This window comes from Chiloscyllium punctatum, chromosome 7, assembly GCF_047496795.1.
Source record: "Chiloscyllium punctatum isolate Juve2018m chromosome 7, sChiPun1.3, whole genome shotgun sequence".
Taxonomy (NCBI): domain Eukaryota; kingdom Metazoa; phylum Chordata; class Chondrichthyes; order Orectolobiformes; family Hemiscylliidae; genus Chiloscyllium; species Chiloscyllium punctatum.
Window position 1 is genome coordinate 98,872,883 of NC_092745.1, and position 24,532 is coordinate 98,897,414.

At 41.3% G+C, this 24,532-nt stretch overlaps 1 protein-coding gene across 2 annotated transcripts in view; it reads left to right on the forward strand.

Annotated features, from left to right (window-relative positions):
• Positions 1 to 1,326: 1,326 nt before the first annotated feature.
• The window catches only part of slc6a9 (solute carrier family 6 member 9), a 237,387-nt gene continuing 214,181 nt past the window's right edge, over positions 1,327 to 24,532 (forward strand). Inside the window, exons 1-3 of one of the 2 annotated variants that reach the window (XM_072574415.1) lie at positions 1,327 to 1,491; positions 12,487 to 12,539; positions 21,381 to 21,559. In XM_072574415.1, the coding sequence (XP_072430516.1) occupies positions 21,530 to 21,559 (30 nt within the window). In that variant the 5' untranslated portion in view covers positions 1,327 to 1,491; positions 12,487 to 12,539; positions 21,381 to 21,529. The remainder of the gene's footprint in view (positions 1,492 to 12,486; positions 12,540 to 21,380; positions 21,560 to 24,532) is intronic. The other variant, XM_072574417.1, reaches the window with a different exon arrangement.

The following is a 24,532-nucleotide window of genomic DNA, read 5'->3' on the forward strand; positions in this document are numbered from 1 at the left end:
TGCAGCAAGAACATTTTGTGCTCAGGGATACACAGCCAGCCTGAGATGCAGACTGGTCCAGTCTGCACTCTTCATGCTCACTCGCTTTCAGCCAACTTGAATGCTCACAAATTGCAACTCTTCCTACCATGCTTTGCACATTACCCCTCACCAAAGGATCGTAGCGTCATAGTACTGCAGTTTTGTATTGCCATTCAGTGCAGATGTAAAGGCAGAAGCATGGCATGGTTTTCAATGAGTTAAAGGCCTAACTTAGGGGGTGCCGGCACAAATTTGGGCAGCATGGTGGTCAGTGGTCAGCACTGCTGCTTCACAGCACCAGGGACCCAGATTCGATTCCACCCTCGGGCAACTGTCTCGTGTCTGCGTGGGTTTCCTCCGGGTGCTCTAGCTTTTTCCCACACTCCAAACATGAGCAGGTTAGGTGGATTGGCCATGCTACATTGCCCATAGTGTCCAGGGATATGTGGGCTAGGTGGATTAGCCATGGGAAATGCAGGGTTACAAGGATAGTGTAAGGGGCTGGGTCTGGGTGGGCTGCTCTTCAGAGGGTCAGTGTGGACTTGGTGGGCCAAATGGCCTGTTTCCACACTGTAGGGATTCTAGGATTCTATGATTAATTTAGATATCTGGTTGGCATGGACGAGTTGGATCAAAGAGTCTGTTCCTGTGCTGTACGCTCAATTACCTAACATTCTGAATGACATCTCAAGATAGCTGAAGATGAATGACCAATTTAGTGTGTTTTGTTTTACTTTCACAATTGTGATTAACTCCTTGCTTTGGATATGCTTTGGAAATGAGTTCTGAAAGGACTAGACGCGTTTAGACACTCTTCCAGCACCACTAATCCAGAAAGCGTTTAGACACTGGTCGATTCCATTGGTAGGTGGGATGATCTTGCGTTTCCAAGTCAGGTAGGTGGAACATGATTCACGAATTGGTGCCACATCTCCACAATATTTCGGCGCCTAGTGTAACATGATGCAACACCTGACAGAATGTCAACTGTAGGGCTTCTTCATCCAGTATATGTTTTTTTCCTTTGGATGATGCATTGTAAAATAATGCATCAAACTCCCCCTGCAAAATCTCAGTTATTACGTGGTTGGCATTTATTTTGAAAGCACTACAGGGTGAGAAAAAAAACAATTTCAACCTTCGTTTTCATTTTATTGTTAACAAATTTCTACTCCCTTTCCCGGCTTTGACCATTCGCCGATCACGTAGACGCGAGAAGAGCCTTCAGCTGGCTGTGGTGGGGGCGGGCACTGACAGAGTGAGTGCAGCCTCTGTACAAATGAGATTGCAGGCGAGAAGGAGGAGTCTTGATTGGAGTGGGTCATTCAGTACAAGAAAGGCTGACGCAACTCACTGGATCAAATCTGTCTGGAAGGTCTCCACCAGAAGACAAAGCGAAGAATTGTCTGTATGTGTATGTGTTCTTTGTAAAGCGCTCACTGATGATCAGACCTGCCAACATACAGAAAGGTAAGGGCCATGCCATCGTTTTACAGTGTTGCATCGTTTGTCTTGAACACCCGTTTCTCTCATTGATTTGGTATGCTTTGCTATAGTGGAGGGATTTTTTTTCTCTCTCTCTCTTTGTACACTTACTGCAGCAAGCAACGTCTTCACTAAGAGCTGGCTGGGTTAGGCTTTCGGTGAACGTGGTCAGTATAAGAGTACGTGTCGCACAGGCTTGAAATATATGTGGTGTGTTTTATGTTGGCTGTAAAGAAACTTAGTGCTTTGGGAAGGGGCTCCTTTCATTGCAAACTGATATTGACGAGAACACGTGGCAAATCGTGCTGCCAGCAAACGGGAACATTAATCTTGTAAAGAACTATACGGAGCACTGTAAAGAGTCCCAGTCATGTGTAATGGTAACAGCAGCCCAAGTGTAAATGTATGACAAGTGTATTCCATAAGCCGGGTGCACGTTAAAGTCTGCTGTTGCTGTTAGCGACACCGTGCTGTAAATACAGAATGCTAACCTCTCTGGATGTGGACATGCACTGCATCACTAACTGTGCGCCTCGTCCTGTTACGAAGCGATCACGTTGAAATAATTGCCGCATTTGCACGCTTGGTAATTTTGCTTTGCTAGTGTGCAATGCTTCAGTCTCATGTGCTTTTAGGAAGGTAGAATTATTAATTAAGACGACAATGTGTGCTTTAAAAAAAAAACCCTTGAGTATTTGGAAGTTTCTGTAAGAATTAATCCCCCCCTCCCCACTACCCCCAACGCGAAACTGAACGTCTGTAATGGTACAGCGCGGCATCTGCAAAGACAACATACAGATTCAGCCGAGGACGGAAATTTACAGCAAGCTTTTCAGTATCTTAAAAGAGAAAGGACAGAGTGACATTTTGGATGTTAAGAGACTTCAACAGGGTCATGAAATCAATTAGCCCCTTTTTAAAAAAAATTCTCTTTGAAGATGTCAGCAGATATGCTGTGCATTTTTAACGTTTTCTCCATTTCTAAGGATGGACTTCCTGGCGCAGGTTCGTGCAAATATTTGGCTAAGCAAGAAAGAATGGCTTGCACTAGATTGAAACTAAAACATAAGCCATTGGAACATAGATAACGCTGATAGGACAGTGTTTCTGTAAAGCCCTGACAGTCATAGAGGGTTGAACTGGAGAAACCTAAAAAGCAAATTAGATCAAGTGAGAGGTTCTTTTCCATGTAGGATTTTGGTGAGTGAGCAGTCTCCATGGTCAGTTCACGACTGATTCCATGCAAACAAGTCAAATTCAGTTTTGCGGGTTTTCCTTGTGAGATTATGAATTTTGACGCTGTTGATTTCTTAATCCAGCACCACAGGCACTAAATTACTGTGCCCATAATGCTTCAACTGCTCCCGTGTGCTCTGTAAGAATGACTATTTCATTAATTTGACATTTTGTTTTGTGAATTATTTTTAATCAGGGGCACAAGGGTCCGAAGAGTGGCAGATTAAGTTTAATTTAGATAAACGTGAGGTGCATGCATTTTGGGAAAGGCAAATCAGGACAGGATATGTAGACTTAATGGTAAGGTCCTAGGGAATGTTGCTGACAAAGAGACCTTGGAGTGCAGATTCATAGTTCCTTGAAAGCGGAGTCACAGGGAGACAGGATAGTGAAGAAGGGTTGGTATGCTTGCCTTTATTGGTCAGTGCATTGAATACAAGAGTTGGGAGGTCATGTTGCAGCTGTACAGGACATTGGTTAGGCCACTGTTGGAATATTGCATGCAATTCTGGTCTCCCAGCTATAGGAAAGATCTTGTGAAACTTGAAAGGTTTCAGAAAAGATTTACAAGGATGTTGCCAGAGTTGGTGGATTTCAGCTATAGGGGGAAGTTTAATAGGCTGGACCTATTTTCCCTGGAATGTCAGAGGCCTTATAGAGGTTTGTAAAATCATGAGGGGCATGGATACTGTGAACAGCCAAGGTCTTTTCCACAGGGTAGGGGTGTCTAAAATTAGAGGACATAGGTTTAATGTGAGAGAGGAAAGATTTAAAAGGGATCTAAGGGGCAACTTTTTCACACAGAGGGTAGTACGTCTATGGAAAAAGCTGCCAGAGGAAGTGGTGGAGGCTGGTACAATTACAACATTTTAAAAGACATCTAGATGGGTATATGAATAGGAAGGGTTAGAGGAATATGTGCCAAATGCTGGCAAATGGGTCTAGATTAACTTAGGATATTTGGTCAGCATGCAGAGTTGGACCGAAGGGTCTGTTTCCATGCTGTACAACTTTATGACACTATGACTCTAAATGATCAATGATGGTCATCGGATCTTCTGTACATTCTTTTGTCCATAGCTGGTGGGATCATCGCAGTGGACTATCCTGGAATTGGAGACTAGTTTTCATGAAACATAGGCTTCAGGAATACAGTTTGGGTATTCACTTGGCCACAACTGTTGGGACTGGTGAAAGTGAAAGCAAATGATATGGTTAGTGTGAGAAAGAGGTTTTGCAACAATCTGCTACTTCTACAACTATGTTGCAGCAAAGAATTGCAACAAACACAAAGCACTGTGATTGTTAGATCCAGAATTAATGGGAGTTACTTTTATTGTTGTTTCAGATTTCTTATTGCATGATACTCCCTTGGTCTCAATTTAACAGCAGTGTTAGCCTTTTTACATATTTTTGTGCACCTTCTTTTGTCTAGATATTTATCTATGCTGTTCTTCCTCTATTGCTGGATAGTTCCTTTTCATTGGTTTGCCACTTTATTCATATCTGTCGTGAGGCATCCTTAGTCATTCTTGCACCATTACAAAACACAAACATTTTACATTTAACTATTTTGTTTCAAGGATGTCCACTGATTAACATCAAACCACAATCTTAACATGTTGAGACTATATCATTTCATATCCAGGTCGTATTTATATTGTGAAAATTCCAGTATTCTCTTTGTATGAAACAAAAGAAGGATTTTTGACATATTTATTCATCTTCAATTATTGTTCAATACCAATTTCCTTCTAGTATAAATTTTTACAGGAGTTCTCAGACCAATGGCTATGCCAAGGAAGAAATAACTTGCATTTATATATTTCATGACTTGGGTTGTTCCAAAGCACTTCACCATCTTAAAGAATACTAGGGTTTAGTCACCGCTACAAATGCTACAACCAATCCAACAAATAGCAATAAATTAAATGAATAAAAAAAAAATTTGATTTCTTTGGATGGTTTTGATTGAAGAATGAATGTTGGCCAGAATTCCTGCTCTTGTTCAAATAAAGGTAGACAAGCAGGAGGCTGGAAGAATACAGCAAGCCAGACAGCATCAGGAGATTGAGAAGTCAATGTTTCTGGTGTCACCCTTCTTCAAGACTGGAAATGGATGCAAGAGGAGCTACAGATAAAGGGGGGGACGCGGTGGTGAGGTAGGGATAGGTGAACGCAGATAGAGGGTACAACCTGGTTGGTCAATGGGAGGAGTGAATCTGGTTGGAAGGGTTGATCAGAGGAATGGAAGGGAGGGAGAGGAGCTGAGAAGGGAGTTGGGGTATGGGAAGGGAGGATATTTGAAATTGGAGAACTCAATGCTGAGTCCTCCGGGTTGTAGGCTGCCCAGGTGGAAGATGACGTGTTGTTCCTCCAATTTCCAGTCTGATTCGCTGTGGCAATAGAGGAAGCCAAGGATGGTCATGTTGGAAAGGGAGTGGAAAGGGAGATTAAAATCAGCAGTGACTGGGAGGTCAGGTTGGCACCTGTGGGCCCGGCTGGGTGCTAGGTGAAATCTTCCCTTAGTTTATATTTGGTCTCACTGATGTAGAGAAGACACATCAGGAGCATCAGACACAGTAAACTAGGTTGGAGGAGAGACAGGTGAACCTCTATCTCACCTGGAAGGACTGTACTGGGGCCTGGATAGAGGTGAGTGGGGTGGTATGCCAGCAGGTTTTGCATCTTTTACATGCTGGCGGGTTTGACATTGTATTGGACCTTGTATGTCAACCTGAGAGGCCGAAGTGTCTCTTCATGTTTAATTTATCATCCAAAAGTCAGCTTTTTCTTCAGTATTGTACTTATGTATTAGCCTAAATCATGCACTGAAATTTGGGTTTGAGATATAGCCTTCTGATTCCAAAGTACAAGGGTTACCACTGAGCCAAGCTGAGACACAAAAACCTGCACTGTCTATCTATTGATTTCACTTGCGCACTTTAGGCAATATGTGTAATAATATTAAACCAACGCACATTTTCTTTTTTTTCTCTCCTCTTTGGTATCTAAGTTGTGATTCTTCATATTTGGGCCTGGAGGTTAGATTAGATTACTTACAGTGTGGAAACAGGCCCTTCAGCCTAACAAGTCCACACCGACCCGCCGAAGCGCAACCCACCCAGACCCAGGTTGTAACCAGGGAAAATGAGAGTAGAGAAAGGACAGGCATCACTGAGGTAAAAGATTGTATTACCTTTCACCACATTAAAAGAAACATTTAGATCATAGTCACTTCTTTAGTCCTGTCTCAGGATAATAATAAAGGAAAAATTTGATCGATTTTCTTTGCTCTCGTTAGCCCTGTCAATCTGTGTTCTGGTTAGTTCAAGGCCTGGAATTCTGAGGGTGGTAATAGATCTCTTCCCTAAGCTACTAAGTCGGAGATGAATTGACTTGCTATCAGCATGGATCTACGGTACCTTACCATTGGAAGAGGAATGCTGGAATGTATCTAGTGTGTATAGATAGAATAGAAGCTACCTTTGAAGTTGTTTGGATTGGGAAGCTCTTGTGCAGCGAAAGCAGGAGAGGACCAATTTGAGATTAAATAATGATTCCAACGGGATTTCTCCCTCTTCAGACCCTGTTTGGGGGCAGGCCCAGAATGTGTAACTGTGCGTATTATAATTGTGGGGAGGCAATGGCCCTGTGATATTATTGTTGGACTGTCAATCTAGAGACCTGGGCAACATTCTGGTGACCTGGGTTCACATCCCATGGCAGATGGTAGAACTTGAATTAAAAAAATATCTGGAATTTAAGATAACTATGAATCCAGTGTAAATTTTTGGGAAAGCCCATCTGGTTCACTAATATCCTTTAAGAAGTGACTCTGCTATCCTTACCTGGATTTGATTTATTGTTATAACATGTACCTAAGTAAAGTGAAAAGTTTTGTTTTGCATGTAGTACAGGCAGATCATAATGTACAAGGACAGATAGACCATAGGGTGTTTAGACAGAGCAAGGCATACAAGGTTGCGGCTGCACAGGAGGTGCACAAAAGCAAGGTTAGCATTGGACCTGGTCAACACTACCAGGCCACTATTGGAAAGACTGCCAGCAGACTCAAAGATCAATCCCACCCTGATAATGTTTTTCGACACCCTCTACCATCGGGGAGAAGGTACAGAAGCCTGAACACACACAGCGACCACTTTCGTAACAGTTTCTACCCTACTATTGTTAGAATACTGAATGGACTCACAAACTCTTATAGCTGTGTTTGTTTTTGCTGCTGTTTACCTATTATTTACATATCTATGCTGCTTATTTCTGTGAACTGCCTGCATTGCTCACAAGACAAAGTTTTTCACTGTGCCTCGGTACACGTGACAATAAATTCAATTCAATTCAATTCAGATTTGAAATTAGAGAGGTCCACTCAGCAGTCTAATAACAGCAGGGAAGGAGTTGTTCTTCAACATATTGGTGCATGAGTTCTGTACCTTCTGTCTGACGGAAGAGGTTGGAAAAGACTATTACTGGGATGGGAGGGATCTTTGATGATATTGGCAGCCTTTCCATGGCAGCAAGAAGTGTCAGTGGAGTCCATGGATAGGAAGTTGGCTTCCGTGATTGTCTGGGCTATGCACACAACTTTCTGTAGTTTCTTACGGTCCTGGGCACAGCAGTTGGTGTACAAAGCCATTATGCACCCAGATAGAATACTTTCTATCATTCATCTGTAAAAGTTGTTGAGGGTCCTTCTGGATTTGATGAATTTCCTAAGCCTACTGAGGAAGAAGAGGTGTTGCAGTGCTTTCTTGACCATTGCATCTACATGGGAGGTCCAGAACATGTTGTTGTTTAAATTCACTCCTAGGAACTTGATGCGCCCCACTCTCTCCACCTTGGCCTACATGTATCTGGCCTACGTGTGACTCCAGACCCACAGCAATGTGGTTGACTCTTAACTGCCCTCGGGGCAATTAAGAATGAGCCATAAATGCTGGCCTAACCAGTGACACCGTCATGCTATGAATGGAATTTTTAAGAAATTCATTTTAAATGAGAGGTATACTTCATTCAGTTTATTTCCCATAGTTATGGCTTCAGTAATGTTGGTATTGAGTATATACAATGACACCCAAAATTGCTTGGCAAAAAAATTGGGGGTAGAGTTAATATGAAATTAAATTGCACTTGGAGGAACAAGAAAGGCTGAATGGCTTCTTGTGCTGTGCCAATTCTGTGATTTTGGGTGATTCCAATTTACCTCAGGTTGTTGACAAGGCTGTAGCAAAATTAACCACCACCAGCTGGTGTCCAATCAGCTGGGTACATTCATCAAGGCGGAATTGTGCAGGCCTCTCTTCAGGATACTTCACATTCTCTAACTTTGGGATTGGTGATAGGATAAAGAACTTTGTTAGTGCATTTCACTGAATTTCAGTGCTGCCTCCAGTGCCTATTTAGGAACTTATGGGCCCACATCTTCTGCAACGGGGACTGCTGCAAGCTGATTTTGACAGTGAGAATTCAGCAATTAATACAAGCATCAAAATATTTTAAATTCTGTTTTGCTTAGTGCCGGGCTGGACAACAGAATCCAAAATCTCATTGATGTTGATTTTACCAGATTTTCTTGGGCTTGTCCAAACAATAGTGGCAAGGGGTATGTGTGTAGGAATTTCGAAATTGTTATTTATAACTAATACTCCTCAGTCCTGATGACAATTTAAAAAAAAAGGAATTATACAACTAGCCATTTCAAAACCTGTGAGGAGACTTAGTACTACAGACCTTTAAAGCTGCTGAAAAGAGAGGCAAGTGCTTAATGTCCTTTAGAGAAGGAAACTGCTATCCTCACATAGTCTGGCCTACATTTGACACCAGACCCACACTAATTATGATGCAAAGATAAGTGGAGGGGCAGGTAGCTTTCTGGAAACAGGAGGCTGCAGAAGGACTTGGACAGACTAGAAGAGTGGATGAAGAAATGGTAGATGGAATACAATGTGGGAAAGTGTGAGGTTATGCACTTTGAAGGAAGATAGACTATTTCTAAATGGGCACAGACTTTGCAAATCTGAAACACAAAGCAACTTAGGAATCCTAGTTCAGGGTTCTCTGGGTTAAAATATAGATTCGTTAGAAAGGTAAATATAATATTAGTTATCATTTCAAGAGGGATACAATACAAGAGCAGAGATGTACTGCCAAGGCTGTATAAGGCTCTGATAAGACCACTTTTGGAATGTTGTGAGCAGTTTTGGGCCCCCTGTCTAAGGAAGGAAGTACTGGCCTTAGAGTGGGTCCAGGAAGGGTTTACAAAAATGATCCTGGGGATGAAGGGCTTGTCTCATGAGGAACAGCTGAGGAGTTTGAGCTGGTTGTCGATGAAGTTCAGGAGGTTGAGAGGGGACCTGATTGAAGCTTACCAATCCTGAGAGGTCTGGATAGAGTGAATATGGAGAAGATGTTTCCATTAGGACCTGAGGGTACAGCCTTAGAGAGAAAGGGTGACCCTTTAGAACTGAGATGAGGAGGAATTGTTTCAGCCAGAGGATGGTGAATCAGTGGAACTCATTGCCACAGAAGGCTGTGAAGACCAAATCATTGAGTGCATTTAAGACAGAGGTAGATAGGTTCTTGATTGGTAATGAGATCAAGGGTTGAGAAAGCTCATGTCAGCCATGATCGAGTGGCAGAGCAGACTCTATGGGCCCAATGGCCTAATTGTACTCCTATATCTTTTGGTCCTAGCGCCCAGTATAGTTGACACTTAAATGGCCTCTGGGCAATTAAGGATGGACAATAAATACTGGCTTGATAAGCAATGCCCACATCCCAAGAATAAGTTAAAATAAAACTTATTGTCCAGTATTGATCAGAACAAATGTAAGAATGCCAAATTTCAAATGACTACAATAATTTATACTACCATAGAAAGCTGTGCTGTCAACTGTGATTGGCCAAGGCATCACCATGGCAATAGCAATCACGAACTGTAGGTTCCCAAGATCACAGATAATTGAAAAGAAGTGTCAGGCCTTAAAATACACCTTTTGTCTCCAGAGAAGACATTTCTGCACATAAGATGAGGCTACAGCAGTTTGTCAGCCATAGGCTTACCAAATCGTAGGCCTGCTCTCTCACTGGAGAGAGATTATTGGTAATAATTTAATCTGGAGGTCATCACATCTCAAGTGAGGGAAAGGCTGAGAAGAAAAATTCCTTCTGGTAATTTTAGCTGGTGTAGAAATTGAACCCATGTTGTTGGCATCCGTTCTGTATTACAAGCCAGACATCCAGCCAACTGAGCTAAACGACACTCTAGCAAGTCTTGCATAGTCTGGGAATCACATCCACCAGTAAATATTTTGTTTTGAGTTTCATAAGCACAAGCTGCCTGACTACATTCTGCTGCCTATCTATTAAGGTGAATAACCAAATGAACACACAGATGATTTCATAAGCTAACCTCTTAAGCAATTGAAAGATAGTCTTAGCAATGGTGACCAAAACGTTATCACTGGCTATTCTTAAATCCCCTCCACCATTCTTATCTGGGCTGCCTTACAACTGACTTCAAACCCACCGCAATGGGTTGACTCTTCAGTGACTTCTGAATTGGCCCAACAAGTCAGTCAGTTCAGTGGCAATTAACGATAGGTACTAAGTGCTCCATTAGAAGTGAATCACACACACTTTGAAAGAATAAGCTTTAAAGCTTTCTATCTAAGTTTTGAAGATATGTAAAAACCCAGCCTCTATAGAATAGGATAGAATAGGAATAGCCTTTATTATCACCATGGTCCTCTGTAGTATAGAACTCTGCAAATTCACTATCCTTTGAGAGAAAACAAAACCTTCCTCCTCTCTTTTTTTTACCTGGTGCGTGGTGCTGAACTGGAACTGGAAACTTCCGTGTCTTCAGTGAATACCCCATTCTGATCTTTTAAGGAAAAAAAACCCGAAAAACAAAGAACTACGGATGCTGGAAATCTGAAACAAAATCAGAAATTGTGGGAAAACTCACATTTATTTAATTTCTATAAGTTGTCATAAGCCAACTAGTGCTAGGTCAAGGGCTGTAACTTTATTTACTATAATGGACTGCGGCTCATCCTCTGAGGAGCTGACTTCTATCTTTTCCAAGGCAATGGCAGATCCTATCATGTTATCACCTGATTTTGTTACTGTTACCTGTCGGGCAACTTCCACTTCCTGGTTCTGCTGGTGGTTCCTTATTGGGTTGGTGAGCTAGCCCCCTGTCTAATTACAATGAGCAGGAGAATCGACGTTTCGGGCATGAGCCCTTCTTCAGGGCTCATAAATAATATTCTTGCATTCCCAATACAGTTGAAGTTTCATGACAGGACTCAAGAATTTGTCCTGGTGTCAGGTTCCTGTTACTGCTTTGAGAAACCTTCCTGATGTCTGTCATGAAGCTGGTTTTTTCCAGAAATAGCAGTGATCCACAACATCGAGATGTCTTGCAATGATATGACAATGTTAACTGAAAAAACAGTCTGCAGTTCCTTCACGACGTCATAAATTCCACAAAAGTTTCTGTGAACCTTTCCCAGAATGCACCACTGGAATTTTAGATTTGCACAGTAGTAAAACCAATGCCCAATAGAGATACTTTTGAGGAAACAAGGTCAAGCTGCATTGGCAGGGATAGAATGAAGAAAGGTTTTCTTTCTCATTAGCCTACTCTCTGAGAGTTTTAAAAAATTCTTTCACAGGATGTGGATGTTGTTGGTTCAGTCTGAATTTACTGTGCATCCTTAATTGTCTTTGAGAAGGTGGTTGTGAACTGCCATTTTGGGCCACTGCTGTCCATATGGTGTAGGTACCACTGTCCTATTTGGAACAGAGCTCCACAATTTTGACTCAATGAAGGAACAGCAATATAGTTTTAAGCCAAGACAGTATGTGGCTTGGAGAGGAGACCCTTTGGGAAGTCAGGAGTTGTTAGATGCTGCAGAATTCCCAGCCTGTGTCCTACTGTTATAGCCACAGTGTTTGCATGGCTGGTCCTGTTCAGTTTCTCATCAATGGTAACATCAAACATGTTGGTAGCAGGGAATTCAGCAAAATAATACCATTTGAACATCAAGAGGAGATGATTAGAGTTTGTCTTGTTGAAGGCAGTCTCTGCCTCACACTTGTGTGGCACAAATGTAGCTTGCCACTTATCAGTCTAATCCTGAATATTGTCCAGATCTTGTTGCAGATGGGCATGGACTGTTTCAAATTCTGACAAGGGAAAGCCATTAATGTAATAGCTGAAGATGGTTGGCCAAGGATTGGCCTTCAAACAACCACAGTTACCTTCCTTTATGTTAATACTTGTGCACTCTGGCTATAAATCCTCAAACACCAGAATAAGAATAATAATTCGAATCACTACAGTGTGGAAACAGGCCCTTCGGCCCAATAGGTCCACACCGACCCACCAAAGAGTAAACCACCCAAACCCATTCCCTTACATTTCTCCTGAATAGTGCACCTAACCTACACATCCCTGAACACTATGGGACAATTTATCTAACGTGCAGAAGCAGAAGTCGATGTGTGCTCCTCATGTGTATGGCTTCTCAGTGGGAGCAAACAAGTGTAAAAGTTACCATTTCATGCCAAAACATTCAATCACAAGATTAATTATCTTGAGTGCAAAATTCACCCAATAATGTCTACTATTTTTAAACAAACTTTCATCTGGATATCTAGCTCACACTTCCATTGTGAGCCCTAGTAACTCTTACTGTGTTTTCTATTTGCCAGGTATTACCAGTTGAGATCGAAAGCAAGGGAAGGAATTGAGAAACCATATTGAGGTAAGGTGCATCACTATTTGCAAGATTTCAAAAGACAAAAACAAATCTCCTGCCTTCTCCAGGCAAAATATGATTACTGAACAAGTATGTTTTTATCTGCTTCCAAATCACTGCTTCTCCAGGTCTTAATGTTGTCGGTATAATTTGCCTGATCATTTATTAACTGTCAGGATGACTAGGAGTTTAAGGATCTTTAAAACTGGTACTATTTAATTCACATTCTGGAAAACGAGCGACTGAGCTGGTTCTGATTATAGATGTCAGTCCATCAAACTTCTTTATCCCAGCAGTAGTCAAAGATTCAAAAAAGCTGACACTGGGATTTGGGAGCTGAAGGTAAATGCCTAAACTGAACCATGGATATCCATCTTTGTAAATCTAAACTAAAATGGACTCAATATGGTATTTAGGTAGATCTAGATCATGATCTAGAATGGTGAAGCAGAGTTGAGGAGATAAATGTCCTGCTCATATCCCATGTTACTATGTTTCAATGTAAAAGCAGCCAAGACCTTCCATTCTTGGTACTGCACGTGCTTTTAAAAATGTCTGCTTCAGAGAAGCATGTTGTTGATCAGTTGATATATACATGAAATCTTTCCCCCCAAAAAGCCATAATTGTTGCTTGTCTTTGAGATCATTTCCTCCATATGAAGTTTGATTTTTATTGATTAAAAAGCCAAACCCAAAAAAAACCCAGCTTACACATAAAAATAATGGTCAAAATCCTGGACGCTTATATGATGTCATTGAAATTTGACTTTTATTTTCTCCCTTTCAGCATGACCCAATGGCTAAATAATTGCACCCTCAAACCCTCAATTTTTACTCTTCATATGATTGGATTTGATGCAGAACTTAAAAAGCAGCACATGTAATTTGACTGAAAACAAATGTATGATGTGAAAGTATCAATCCACTAAGGCCAAGACAGAGTAGAAATTAATCATTTCAAGATTAAATATATTTGTCATATTCATCAAATTTTAATAATCATTATGTGAATGCTTTGTAAATGATCTATAACTATAATAACAATTCAGTTGTTGAATCAGAATGCTCTTTAACCTATCCTTGATCTATCAATATTGTTGACAGTATGTATAGAAGGAACACAGTTAATGTTTCAAATCAAGCAACCCTTCATGAGAACAGTTCTGACTAAGAATCACGAGATTTGAGCATTAACTTTGTTTCTCTCTCTACAAATGCTGTCAGATCTGCTGAGTTTCTCCAGAACTTTCTATTTTGCCTCTTCTTTATTGAGTACTCATAGATTTTCCCTTATCCACCCAAAGAAATAAATGAAATCAATGTCTTGCCTTCTCTGCTCCAGCTACAGTGTCATAAATACTAAAACTTTACTTAAGAATTCACTTAAGAAACCTTGAAAAATACCTTCAAAAATAGGTATTCTGATATGCCAAATATAAGAGTAAACCATTGCTACTGATTAGGGTTATTGTCATCTGTGTTGCCTCCTTGAATATAGTTATGAAGTAAGCTAAACATAGACCCAGCGGGCTGCTCTCCCATTAGCATGTGATAACTAGTGGACCAGTTTAACTCAAGGATCACCATGCCTTAGGTAAGGGGAACATTCAAGATGGAAGGACTTTAATGGCAACCTCAGTTGGGTATACAAATTGAAATATACTGTTGGTGTACCTCTACTCTGCTAACCAGTCCCGTGCATCCACATATATGGTACTGATAAGTCAAACATTAACTCATGGTGTAAGAAATTGAAACTGACTATAATTCTGGATGTAACATGTGGTGGCTGAATAGGGGAATCGACCTACATGCTGGGTACATGTACTTGGGGTGGCCAAAGAAATTGGGCTGCTCTGCATGCAGGGTCGACTAATATGCTGTGATTTATGAAAGCTGTTCATGTTATCCGAATAGAATCTCACATTTTAAACAATATTGTCAAACCTCTCAGTGGTTTGAAGTAGTCCCAAAATCTCTAATCTATCCTCTAACTATAATCTCTCATGCCAATCCTTTAAAGTACTGGTTATATCGTGGTTATAGTGTCATTTTTATAGACTAGAGACCTAACCAGAGACTATTGCCTAATCATTGCCTTGCATAACCATATATATTTACCCTTGTACTCTGTGCCTCTATTTATAAAGTCAAAAATGTTCCTGGATATATTATTTGTTTATTACCTTCCCTCATATTTATGGGGAATGGAACATTTGAATCTCTGCGTCTTAGTTTGTCACACTCCTAGCATTATTTAGTTGAGTTCATAAGTCCACTTTTTTTTTCAAACCTATAATGGTGTTTAACATCAACTTGGTAAAGGAGTAAGAGGGCAAACTAGAGGTGTGGACCAGCTTACCGGAAGGAAAACTTGCTCTTTTTGGCATAATGTCGATAAGCTACTGAGTGTAGAATTACCATAAATGCAAGGAAGAAACATAGGCCAGTGTATGACACCAAAAGAAAAATAAAAGCGTTGGCAAGTATTACAGTTATAAATCAACATGGCTATCAGAGAGGCCTTAGAGTCATAGAGATGTACAGCACAGAAATATATCCTTTGGTCAAAATCGTCCATGCTGACCAGGTATCCCAACACACCTGCCAGCACCCAGCCCACATCCCTCCAAACCCTTCCTATTCATATGACCATCCAGATGCTTCTTAAATGTTGCAATTGTACCAGCCTCCACCACTTCCTCTGGCAGCCCATTGCATACGCGTACCACCCTCTGTGTGAAAAAGCTGCCCCTTAAGTCTCTTTTATATTTTCCCCTCTCACCCTAAACCTATGCCCTTTAGTTCTGGACTCACTCACCTCAGGGAAAATACCTTTTCTGTTTACTCTATCCATCCCCCTCATGATTTTATAGACCTCTATAAGATCACCCCTCAGCCTCTGACACTCCAGGGAAAGCAGCCCCAGCCTGTTCAGCCTCTCCCTATAGCTCAAATCCTGCAATCCTGGCACATGCTTGTACATTTTTCTGAACCCGTTTGAGTTTCACAACATCCTTCCAATAGGAAGGAGATCAGAATTGCATGCAATATTCCAAATGTGGGCTAACCAATGGCCTGTACCGCCGCAACATGACCTCCTAACTCCTGTACTCAATATTCTGCCCAATAAAGAAAAGCATACCAAATGCCTTCTTCACTCTATCTAAATGCAACTTTACTTTCAAGGAGCTATGAACCTGTACTCCAAGATCTCTTTGTTCAGCAACACTCCCTAGAACCTTACCATTAAGAGTATAAGTCCTGCTAAGATTTGCTTTCCCAAAATGCAGCACCTCGCATTTATCTGAATTAAACTCCATCTGCCACTTCTCAGCCCATTGACTCACCTGATCAAGATCCCATTGTAGTCCGATGTAACCTTGTTCGCTGTTCACTACACCTCCAATTTTGGTGTTATTTGCAAACTTACTAACTGTACTTCTTAAGCTGACATCCAAATCATTTATATAAATGATGAAAAGTAGTGAACCCAGCACCAATCCTTGTGGCACTCCACTGGTCACAGGCCTCCAATCTGAAAAACAACCCTCCACCACCACTCTCTGTCTTCTGCCTTCAAGCCAGTTCTGTAGCCAAATGGCTACTTTGTTGGTCAAGCCCAGGCTAGGTGAAAATAAGACCAGAAATCTAAGTTAATAACAATTCAATAATCCAGTGTTTATGTGGACAAGTAGGAAGCACATCACCTCCAAAAAACAGTTTGATGAAGTCACCTGGATACTCCTGCATTACACAACTTTAAATCAGTTCGAACATACACATGTAAAACCTGCATGTTTACATTTCCCCATTAGAAGTATTGTACACCCTCTAATAGTCAGCGGGAAATTCAGAAACAAATTTTTAAGGAGATCTCAGTTATCTGTAAGATTAATACACTGGTTTTGGTAGGGGATTTAAACTTTTCAAACATAGACTGGGACTGCCATAGTGTTAAGGGTTTAGATGGAGAAGAATTTGTTAAGTACAGACAAGAACATTTTTTGATTCAATATGTGGATGTACCTACGAGAGAAGGGTCAAAACTTGACCTACTTTTGGGAAATAAAGCAGGGCAGGTGACTAAGGTGTCAGTGGGGGAGCACTTTGTGGCCAGCGGCAATAATTCTATTTGTTTTAAAATAGTGATGGAAAAGGATAGACCAGATCTAAAAGTTGAAGTTCTAAATTGGAGCTTGGCTTTTTTTGATGGTATTAGGCAAGAACTGTGGATAGTGGTTAGCACTGCTGCCTTACAGCACCAGGGACCCAGGTTCGATTCCAAGCTCGGCGACTGTCTGTATGGAGTTTGCACATTCTCCCCGTGTCTGCGTGGGTTTCCTCTGGGTGCTCTGGTTTCCTCCCACAATCCAAAGATGTGCAGGCCAGGTGACTTGGCCATGCTAAATTGCCCAATGTGTTAGGTAACTTAGAGGGAAATGAACCTGGGTGGGTTACTCTTTGGAGCGTCGGTGTGGACTTGTTGGTCCAAAGGGTCTATTTCCACTCTGTAGGGAATCTAATAAAAAAAACTTTCAAAAGCTAACTGGGGGCAGAGGTTTGCAGGTAAAGGAATGGCTGGAAAATGGGAAGCCTTCAGAAATGAGATAAAAATAGTCCAGAGACAGTATATTCCTGTTTGGGTGAAAGAAAAGGCTGGTAGGTATAGAAAATGCTGGATGACTAGAGAAATTGAGGGTTTTGTTAAGATAAGGAAGGAAACATTTGTCAGGTATATACAGGATAGATTGAGTGAATCCTTAGAAGAGTATAAAGGCAGTAGGAGTATACTTAAGAGGGAAATCAGGAGGTCAAAAAGGGGACATGAAATAGCTTTGGCAAGTAGAGTTAAGGAGAATCCATTAAGGACAAAAGGGTAACTAGGGAGAGAATACGGCCCCTCAAAGATCAGCAAGGTGGCATTTGTGTGTAGACGCAGGGGATGGGGGAAGATACTAAATGAGTATTTTACATCAGTGTTTACTGTGGAAAAGGGCGTGGAAGATATAGAATGTAGGGAAATAGATGGTGACATCTTGAAAAATGTCCGTATCACACAGGAGGAAGTGCTGGATGTCTTTCAGTCATAGAGGTGTACAGCATGGAAACAGACCCTTCGGTCCAATTCATCCATGTTGACCAGCTATCCGAAACTAATCTAGTCCCACCTGCCAGCACCTGGCCCATATCCCTCCAAACCCTTCATATTCATATACCCATCCAGATGCCTTTTAAATGTTGCAATTGTACTAGCCTCCACAATTCCTCTGGCAGCCCATTCTATACACACACCACCCTCTGCATGAAAAAAATTGCCTGTTAAGTCTCTTTTTTATATCTTTCCTCTCTCACCCTAAACCTATGCCCTCTAGTACTGGATTCCCCCACCCCGGGGAAGAGACTTTGTCTATTCATCCTATCGATGCCCCTCATAATTTTATAAACCTCTATAAGGTCACTCCTCAGCCTCCAATGTTCCAGGGAAAACAGCCCCAGCCTATTTAATCTCTCCCTCTAGGTCAAATCCTCCAACCCTGGCAACATTCTTGTAAATCCTTTCTGAATCCTTTCAAGTTGAGATAAGAAAGATTTAAAATGACCTGAGGGGCAACGTTTTCACACAGAGAGTGGTTCATATGTGAAATGAAGTGACAGAGGAGGTGACAAATGCTGATACAGTTACAACATTTAAAAGACATTTGGATAAAAAAAACGAATAGGAAAGGTTTAGAGGGTTATGGACCAAATGTATGGGACTAGTTTAGTTTGGGACTTGACATGGAAGAGTTCGACTGAAGGATCTGTTTCCATGCTTTATAACTCTATGGCTGAGTTCTTAAAGGAATGGTGACACTGTGTAAAGATAAAAACCTAGAGTCAAGAAATTATCAGTCTAAAAATAATTACTGCTTGGATTAGTATGTGAATTTTAGTATTTGTGTGTAAGTATTTTTGACATTCGTTTATCTGCTGTTTTTGTGCAAACATTTATCTCAAGGGTTAATGCAGTTGCTAAAATAATGGACAGAAATGTCATATGTACGTGTTAAGCATTCACCTAATAATATCACCAGCAGTTGTTTCGAAGCTAATGTCTAGAAGTGAGAAATACAAAAATAAAGCCGTGTTTAAAGTTTTCAGAATGTTCAAACACTGGTAAAAATGGAAGTGAACAGAAAGAAAGGTAGATGGACTGAAAATTCAACAAAACCTCACATAATGTACAGTAGCAAATTTAAAAAAGACAAGAAAAAGAAATTGAAATTCAACATATGTAATCAGAAGTTGAGGAAAAGGATTGTATGGCCTGTTACTGTGTTGTAACAGTACAATAAATATATGGTTTTGCACTTCTAAGAAATGAGCACTGTTGTTTACAAACACTGTGGGCGGCACGGTGGGCACAGTGGTTAGCACTGCTGCCTCACAGCGCTGGAGACCCGGGTTCAATTCCCGCCTCAGGCGACAGACTGTATGGTGTTTGCACGTTCTCCCCGTGTCTGCGTGGGTTTCCTCCGGGTGCTCCGGTTTCCTCCCACAGTCCAAAGATGTGCAGGTCAGGTGAATTGGCTATGCTAAATTGCCCGTAGTGTTAGGTAAGGGGTAGATGTAGATGTAGGGGTATGGGTGGGTTACGCTTCGGGGCGGTGTGGACTTGTTCGGCCGAAGGGCCTGTTTCCACACTGTAAGTAATCTAATCTAATCTAAGAACCATTAGACTAATTGGAATAAAATGTACACGGCATTATAGCCTCACAAAACCTGGTGACTGTTTGTGTGGAGTTTGCAAGTTCCCTCTGTTTCTGCTGGGTGCTCCAGTTTCCTCCCACAGTCCACAGATGCGCAGGTTAGGTGGATTGGCCATGGGAAATTGCCATATAGTGACCAGGAATGCGCAAGCCTCTTTTTCCCTGTAAGTTGCATAAAGAGGTCCAGTTAATTACTGATGCTCAGCCACATATTTTAGAGTACTTTAGTTTAAAGTACAAGATGCAATTGCTGGTTCCTTTTTTAATAAGATTCTCTATGTCATGGGATTAAATCAGAAAGAAAAACTTGAAGAAGCACATCATAAAAAGGATTGTGCAAGTAGGAACCATAACCTAAATAGGACTGCCCCACAACACTATTTAACATGAAACAAGAAATCTAAAGAACTGTGAATGCTGGAGATCAGAAACAAAAGCAGACATTGCTGGAAAAATTCAGCAGTTCTGGCAGCCTCTGTGGAGAGAATTAACATTTCTGAAACAAAGTTTTGAAGAAGGGTCACTGGACCTGAACCGTTAATTTTGCTGTCTCTCTGTAGATACTGCCAGACCTGCTATGCTCTTTTCAGCAATTTCTGTTTTTGTTACTATTTAGAATGCACTGATTATGGAACCTTCCTCATGGTATGTGATTCAGTACCGAGAGGCGTTTTTGTTAATTCAGCAAGAAAACTCAACGGACTCATCCCTAAAAAGATTTGCTTAGGAAAGGGTGGAGATTTTTAAAGTTACTGAACACTTGAAGTAGTTTTCATTGTTTTTATATAATCAACTAAAAAGTTTTAGAGGAATGAGATAGATTTTCCGAAGTAACAGTCAGAAATGGATGGATGTTATATAAGACTCTACAATTCTACGCGCAGTTTAGCTTTGTTCCTGAACTCATGATGTGTTTGTCCATTCTACACAGTCCAATGTCATAATGATATCCAAGGTATTTTGACTATATGTGAAGGATTCTGTCAAAGCATTGTATTCATTAACTTCTGAATTGGAGAAGTGTTTCCTTCCTTTTTATTGTTGAATTTCTTGTACAATGCATCGTGGTGGCTCAGTGGTCAGCACTTTTGCCTCACAGCACTAGGTCTGTGTGGAGTTTGCATGTTCTCCCCATGTCTGCATGGGTTTCCTCCGGGTGCTCTGGTTTCCTCCCACAATCCAAAGATGTGCAAGTTAAGGGTGAATAAGCCATGCAAAATTGCCCATAATGTTCAGGGATGTGTATGTAAGGTACATTGGTCAGGGGTAAATATGGGTTAGGGGATTGGGTTTGAGTGGGTTACTCTTCGGAGTGTCAGTGTGAACCTATTGGGCCGAAGGGCCTGTTTCACAATGTAGGGAATCTATGAAATCCACGACTAATGCCAAATCATTGAGGACCTTCTATAATATAATGGAGCTTGTCAATATAAAAACAATGAGTTGTGTTCACAAATAATGAAATGAAGGAATATCTTGGTACACAAGGGCATTCTGCTAATTTTAAATACAACAAGCCTGAAACTTTGAGGGAGCAAAACTGAGGCTGTTTTCTAAACAAATTTACAAACTCATAAATCAGACTTCAGACCCTTAAAGTGAAAGCAAAGCTAAATATTCATTCCTGCTAACTTTCACATTGTCAACAACAGACTGTTAGGTCTCTACCTGAATACTACAGTGAGCTTGCAATTTGCTAAGTTTACTGTGAACATTAATATTTCTAAATGATGAATCATTCATGTATCATAAATGAAAAAGGTGGTTGGAGTACAAGTTACTTATGAAATGTACCTATGTAGAAAGGAGTCAAATGAGTTGTGAAGTGTACTTCAGCTTTTGATTATTGCCATTGAAAGAGGAGACAGAAGTGTAGAGTAAAGTGAGGAGGAGATTGGGAGATTGTACATTGTGGTAAGAGACAACAATGACTTCAAACTGATATGTGTAGATTAAAAAATGCATTGACATTTTACAGTGGAAATACATGTTGAAAAAAAATTGTAATACAATCATCTTTAATCTGGAGGCTGACTGCTGCTGATGCCATTGAACTGGACTGGAATAAAACACACTGTGTCACATGTCATTTCAGAGTGTCCAAGGTTTCTGGATTAAGCAGACAGAGAATTTCATTACAACCACAGCAAGAGAGAGACAGAGGGCAGTAGTGACTGAACAGACTTGAACAGACAGAAATCCATGAACAGCGTATTGTAAAAGCTCGGAACAATCATATAGACCATGGTTGACAAAAGCTCAGAAGCCATGCTGGTAAGACCTGAAAAATAACGTAAACTTTATTTAATGTAAAATGATGGTGGTAAAGTATGGAATTTGTTATCTACCCGTAGCTTGAGTTTTGAATGTATAGCTGTCTTGCATTTTTAAGCTGCAGGCTTAGATCCACTATTGGTGTCTTATTGGGTTCAGTGGTGTCAGTGCATCTACAATTGGGATGAGTATCCTATTTTTATAGGAAGTTAAATCACACAGCTTTATATCGACTTACAAAATAGCATAGCTGTAACACAAACAGCACTTTATGATCTTGGGCTAGTCTGTTAGGATTTTTCCACAGTTCTTCAGTCTTGAAATGTATACAACCTGTATAACAGCTAATTTATTTCATTGCAAGATGAATGTAGAAAATAACATGTATGTTGAGACTTCTTTAATTCAAATATTGTAATCTACATTTGTGTAACAGTACGAAATATATCATGCCACCTCTCTTTGTAGAATTAATCATACTGTTCCTTCAGTGTTTTAAACTCTCTGAGCCTGACTAAGCTTACAAAGTTCTCTGTTTAAAAACCCGATCATTGCCAGAGGATCTTTCATCATTTTGTTCATGAAACCCAAAGGTGGGTTTTTTTTTCCCTACTCAGTCTCCTTGTGTAGGGGTTGGTTGAATAAGTTGCGATCTAACCTTTTACTGTGCCCCCCTTTTGAAACCAGATGCAAGCAAAACTCACCAGTAAGAACATTTCAGCCCTTTGTGGTGACAGCATTTGCAGGGCACTCAGGAATTTTTTTGAATGCCCCAGATAGAAAATAGTGGATGGTTTTAAGGCACATTCTCTGAATGACTACAGTAATGTATTTTTAAAATTGGGCAAATCCTTTAATATTATCATTTAGTTAAGGCACATTACTATTTGTTTTGTGGGAAAATTCATTATATTGCTTAAGTTTGCCATTAGAAGGTGAGTTATCAAACTTAGCTGAACTCATCAGTCGTGCAGATTTTCACTAGTGTCTGGTTCTGAGAAATAGGAAGATTGCATATAAAATAGAGCAAAGAACTCTGGATGCTGGAGGTCTGAAACAAACAAAAATAGAAAATTGCTGGAGAAATTCAGCAAGTCTGGCAGCCTCTGTGAAGAGAGAAAACCTAGTTAATATTTTGAAACCAGTGGGACATAAAAATGGGACTAGGTCAACTTTATAAGAAAGATTTCTAAACATACATGGACTACATTTTATCATTAGAGAAGTTTGACATTGCACAAAAAGGTTATGAGTTTTTCTGGAGCAGAGCAATTTCATCAGTGCTTATAATTTAGAATGCCTTTAAAAGATAGTTGCATATTATTCAACAATGTCAAGACTAGAGTGGTGCTGGAAAAGCACAACAGGTCAGGCAGCATCCAAGGAGCAGGAAAATCAACGTTTCAGATTCCTGATGAAGGGCTTTTGCCTGAAACGTCGATTTTCCTGCTCCTTGAATACCATCTGACCTGCTGTGCTTTTCCAGCACCACACTAACCTTGACTCTGATCTCCAGCATGAGCTGAAAATGTGTTGCTGGAAAAGCGCAGCAGGTCAGGCAGCATCCAAGGAGCAGGAGAATCGACGTTTCGGGCATGAGCCCTTCTTCAGGAATGAGGAAAGTGTGCCAAGCAGGCTAAGATAAAAGGTAGGGAGGAGGGACTTGGAGGGGCGTTGGAAATGCGATAGGTGGAAGGAGGTTAAGGTGAGGGTGATAGGCCAGAGAGGAGGTGGGGGCGGAGAGGTCAGGAAGAAGATTGCAGGTTAGGAAGGTGGTGCTGAGTTCGAGGGTTGGGACTGAGACAAGGTGGGGGGAGGGGAAATGAGGAAACTGGAGAAATCTGAGTTTATCCCTTGTGGTTGGGGGGTTCCTAGGCTGAAGATGAGGTGCTCTTCCTCCAGAGGTCGTGTAGCTATGGTCTGGCGACGGAGGAGTCCAAGGACCTGCATGTTCTTGGTGGAGTGGGAGGGGGAGTTGAAGTGTTGAGCCACGGGGTGGTTGGGTTGGTTGGTCCGGGTGTCCCAGAGGGTTGGGTTGGTTGGTCCGGGTGTCCCAGAGGGTTGGGTTGGTTGATCCGGGTGTCCCAGAGGGTTGGGACACCCGGACCAACCAACCCAACCACCCTGTGGCTCAACACTTCAACTCCTCCTCCCACTCCACCAAGGACATGCAGGTCCTTGGACTCCTCCATCGCCAGACCATAGCTACACGACCTCTGGAGGAAGAGCGCCTCATCTTTCACCTAGGAACCCTCCAACCACAAGGGATGAACTCAGATTTCTCCAGTTTCCTCATTTCCCCTCCCCCACCTTGTCTCAGTCCCAACCCTCGAACTCAGCACCACCTTCCTAACCTGCAATCTTCTTCCTGACCTCTCCGTCCCACCCCCACTCCAGCCTATCACCCTCACCTTAACCTCCTTCCACCTATTGCATTTCCAACGCCCCTCCTCCAAGTCCCTCCTCCCTACCTTTTATCTTAGCCTGCTGGGCACACTTCCGTCCTTCCTGAAGAAGGGCTCATGCCCGAAATGTCGATTCTCCTGCTCCTTGGATGCTGCCTGACCTGCTGGGCTTTTCCAGCAACACATTTTCAGCTCTGATCTCCAGCATCTGCAGTCCTCACTTTCGCCATATTCAATAGTGTATCAGTTTTTCACAGATTGTTTACAGTGAGGCTAATAACGTCAAATGTGACCATTCATATCAAACCAAATGACTTGTTGGATTTCTGTCAGCAAGGAATTCAACAGGCCGCCCTGTAAAGCAGCAAAAATCTACTGCCAACAAGTTATGGATTTCTGTGTTTAACTGCATATCACAGTTACTGTCTTGCTGGCAAACACTGACAATTTTGGTGTCAGAACTATTGCAAAATCTAGGCATATTCTGCCAGTATTTCAGAACAAACCAGCATTGATTTACCAGTGCTTTATCTCTAATTGCTACTAAAACTGGTTTGTCTTTCAAATG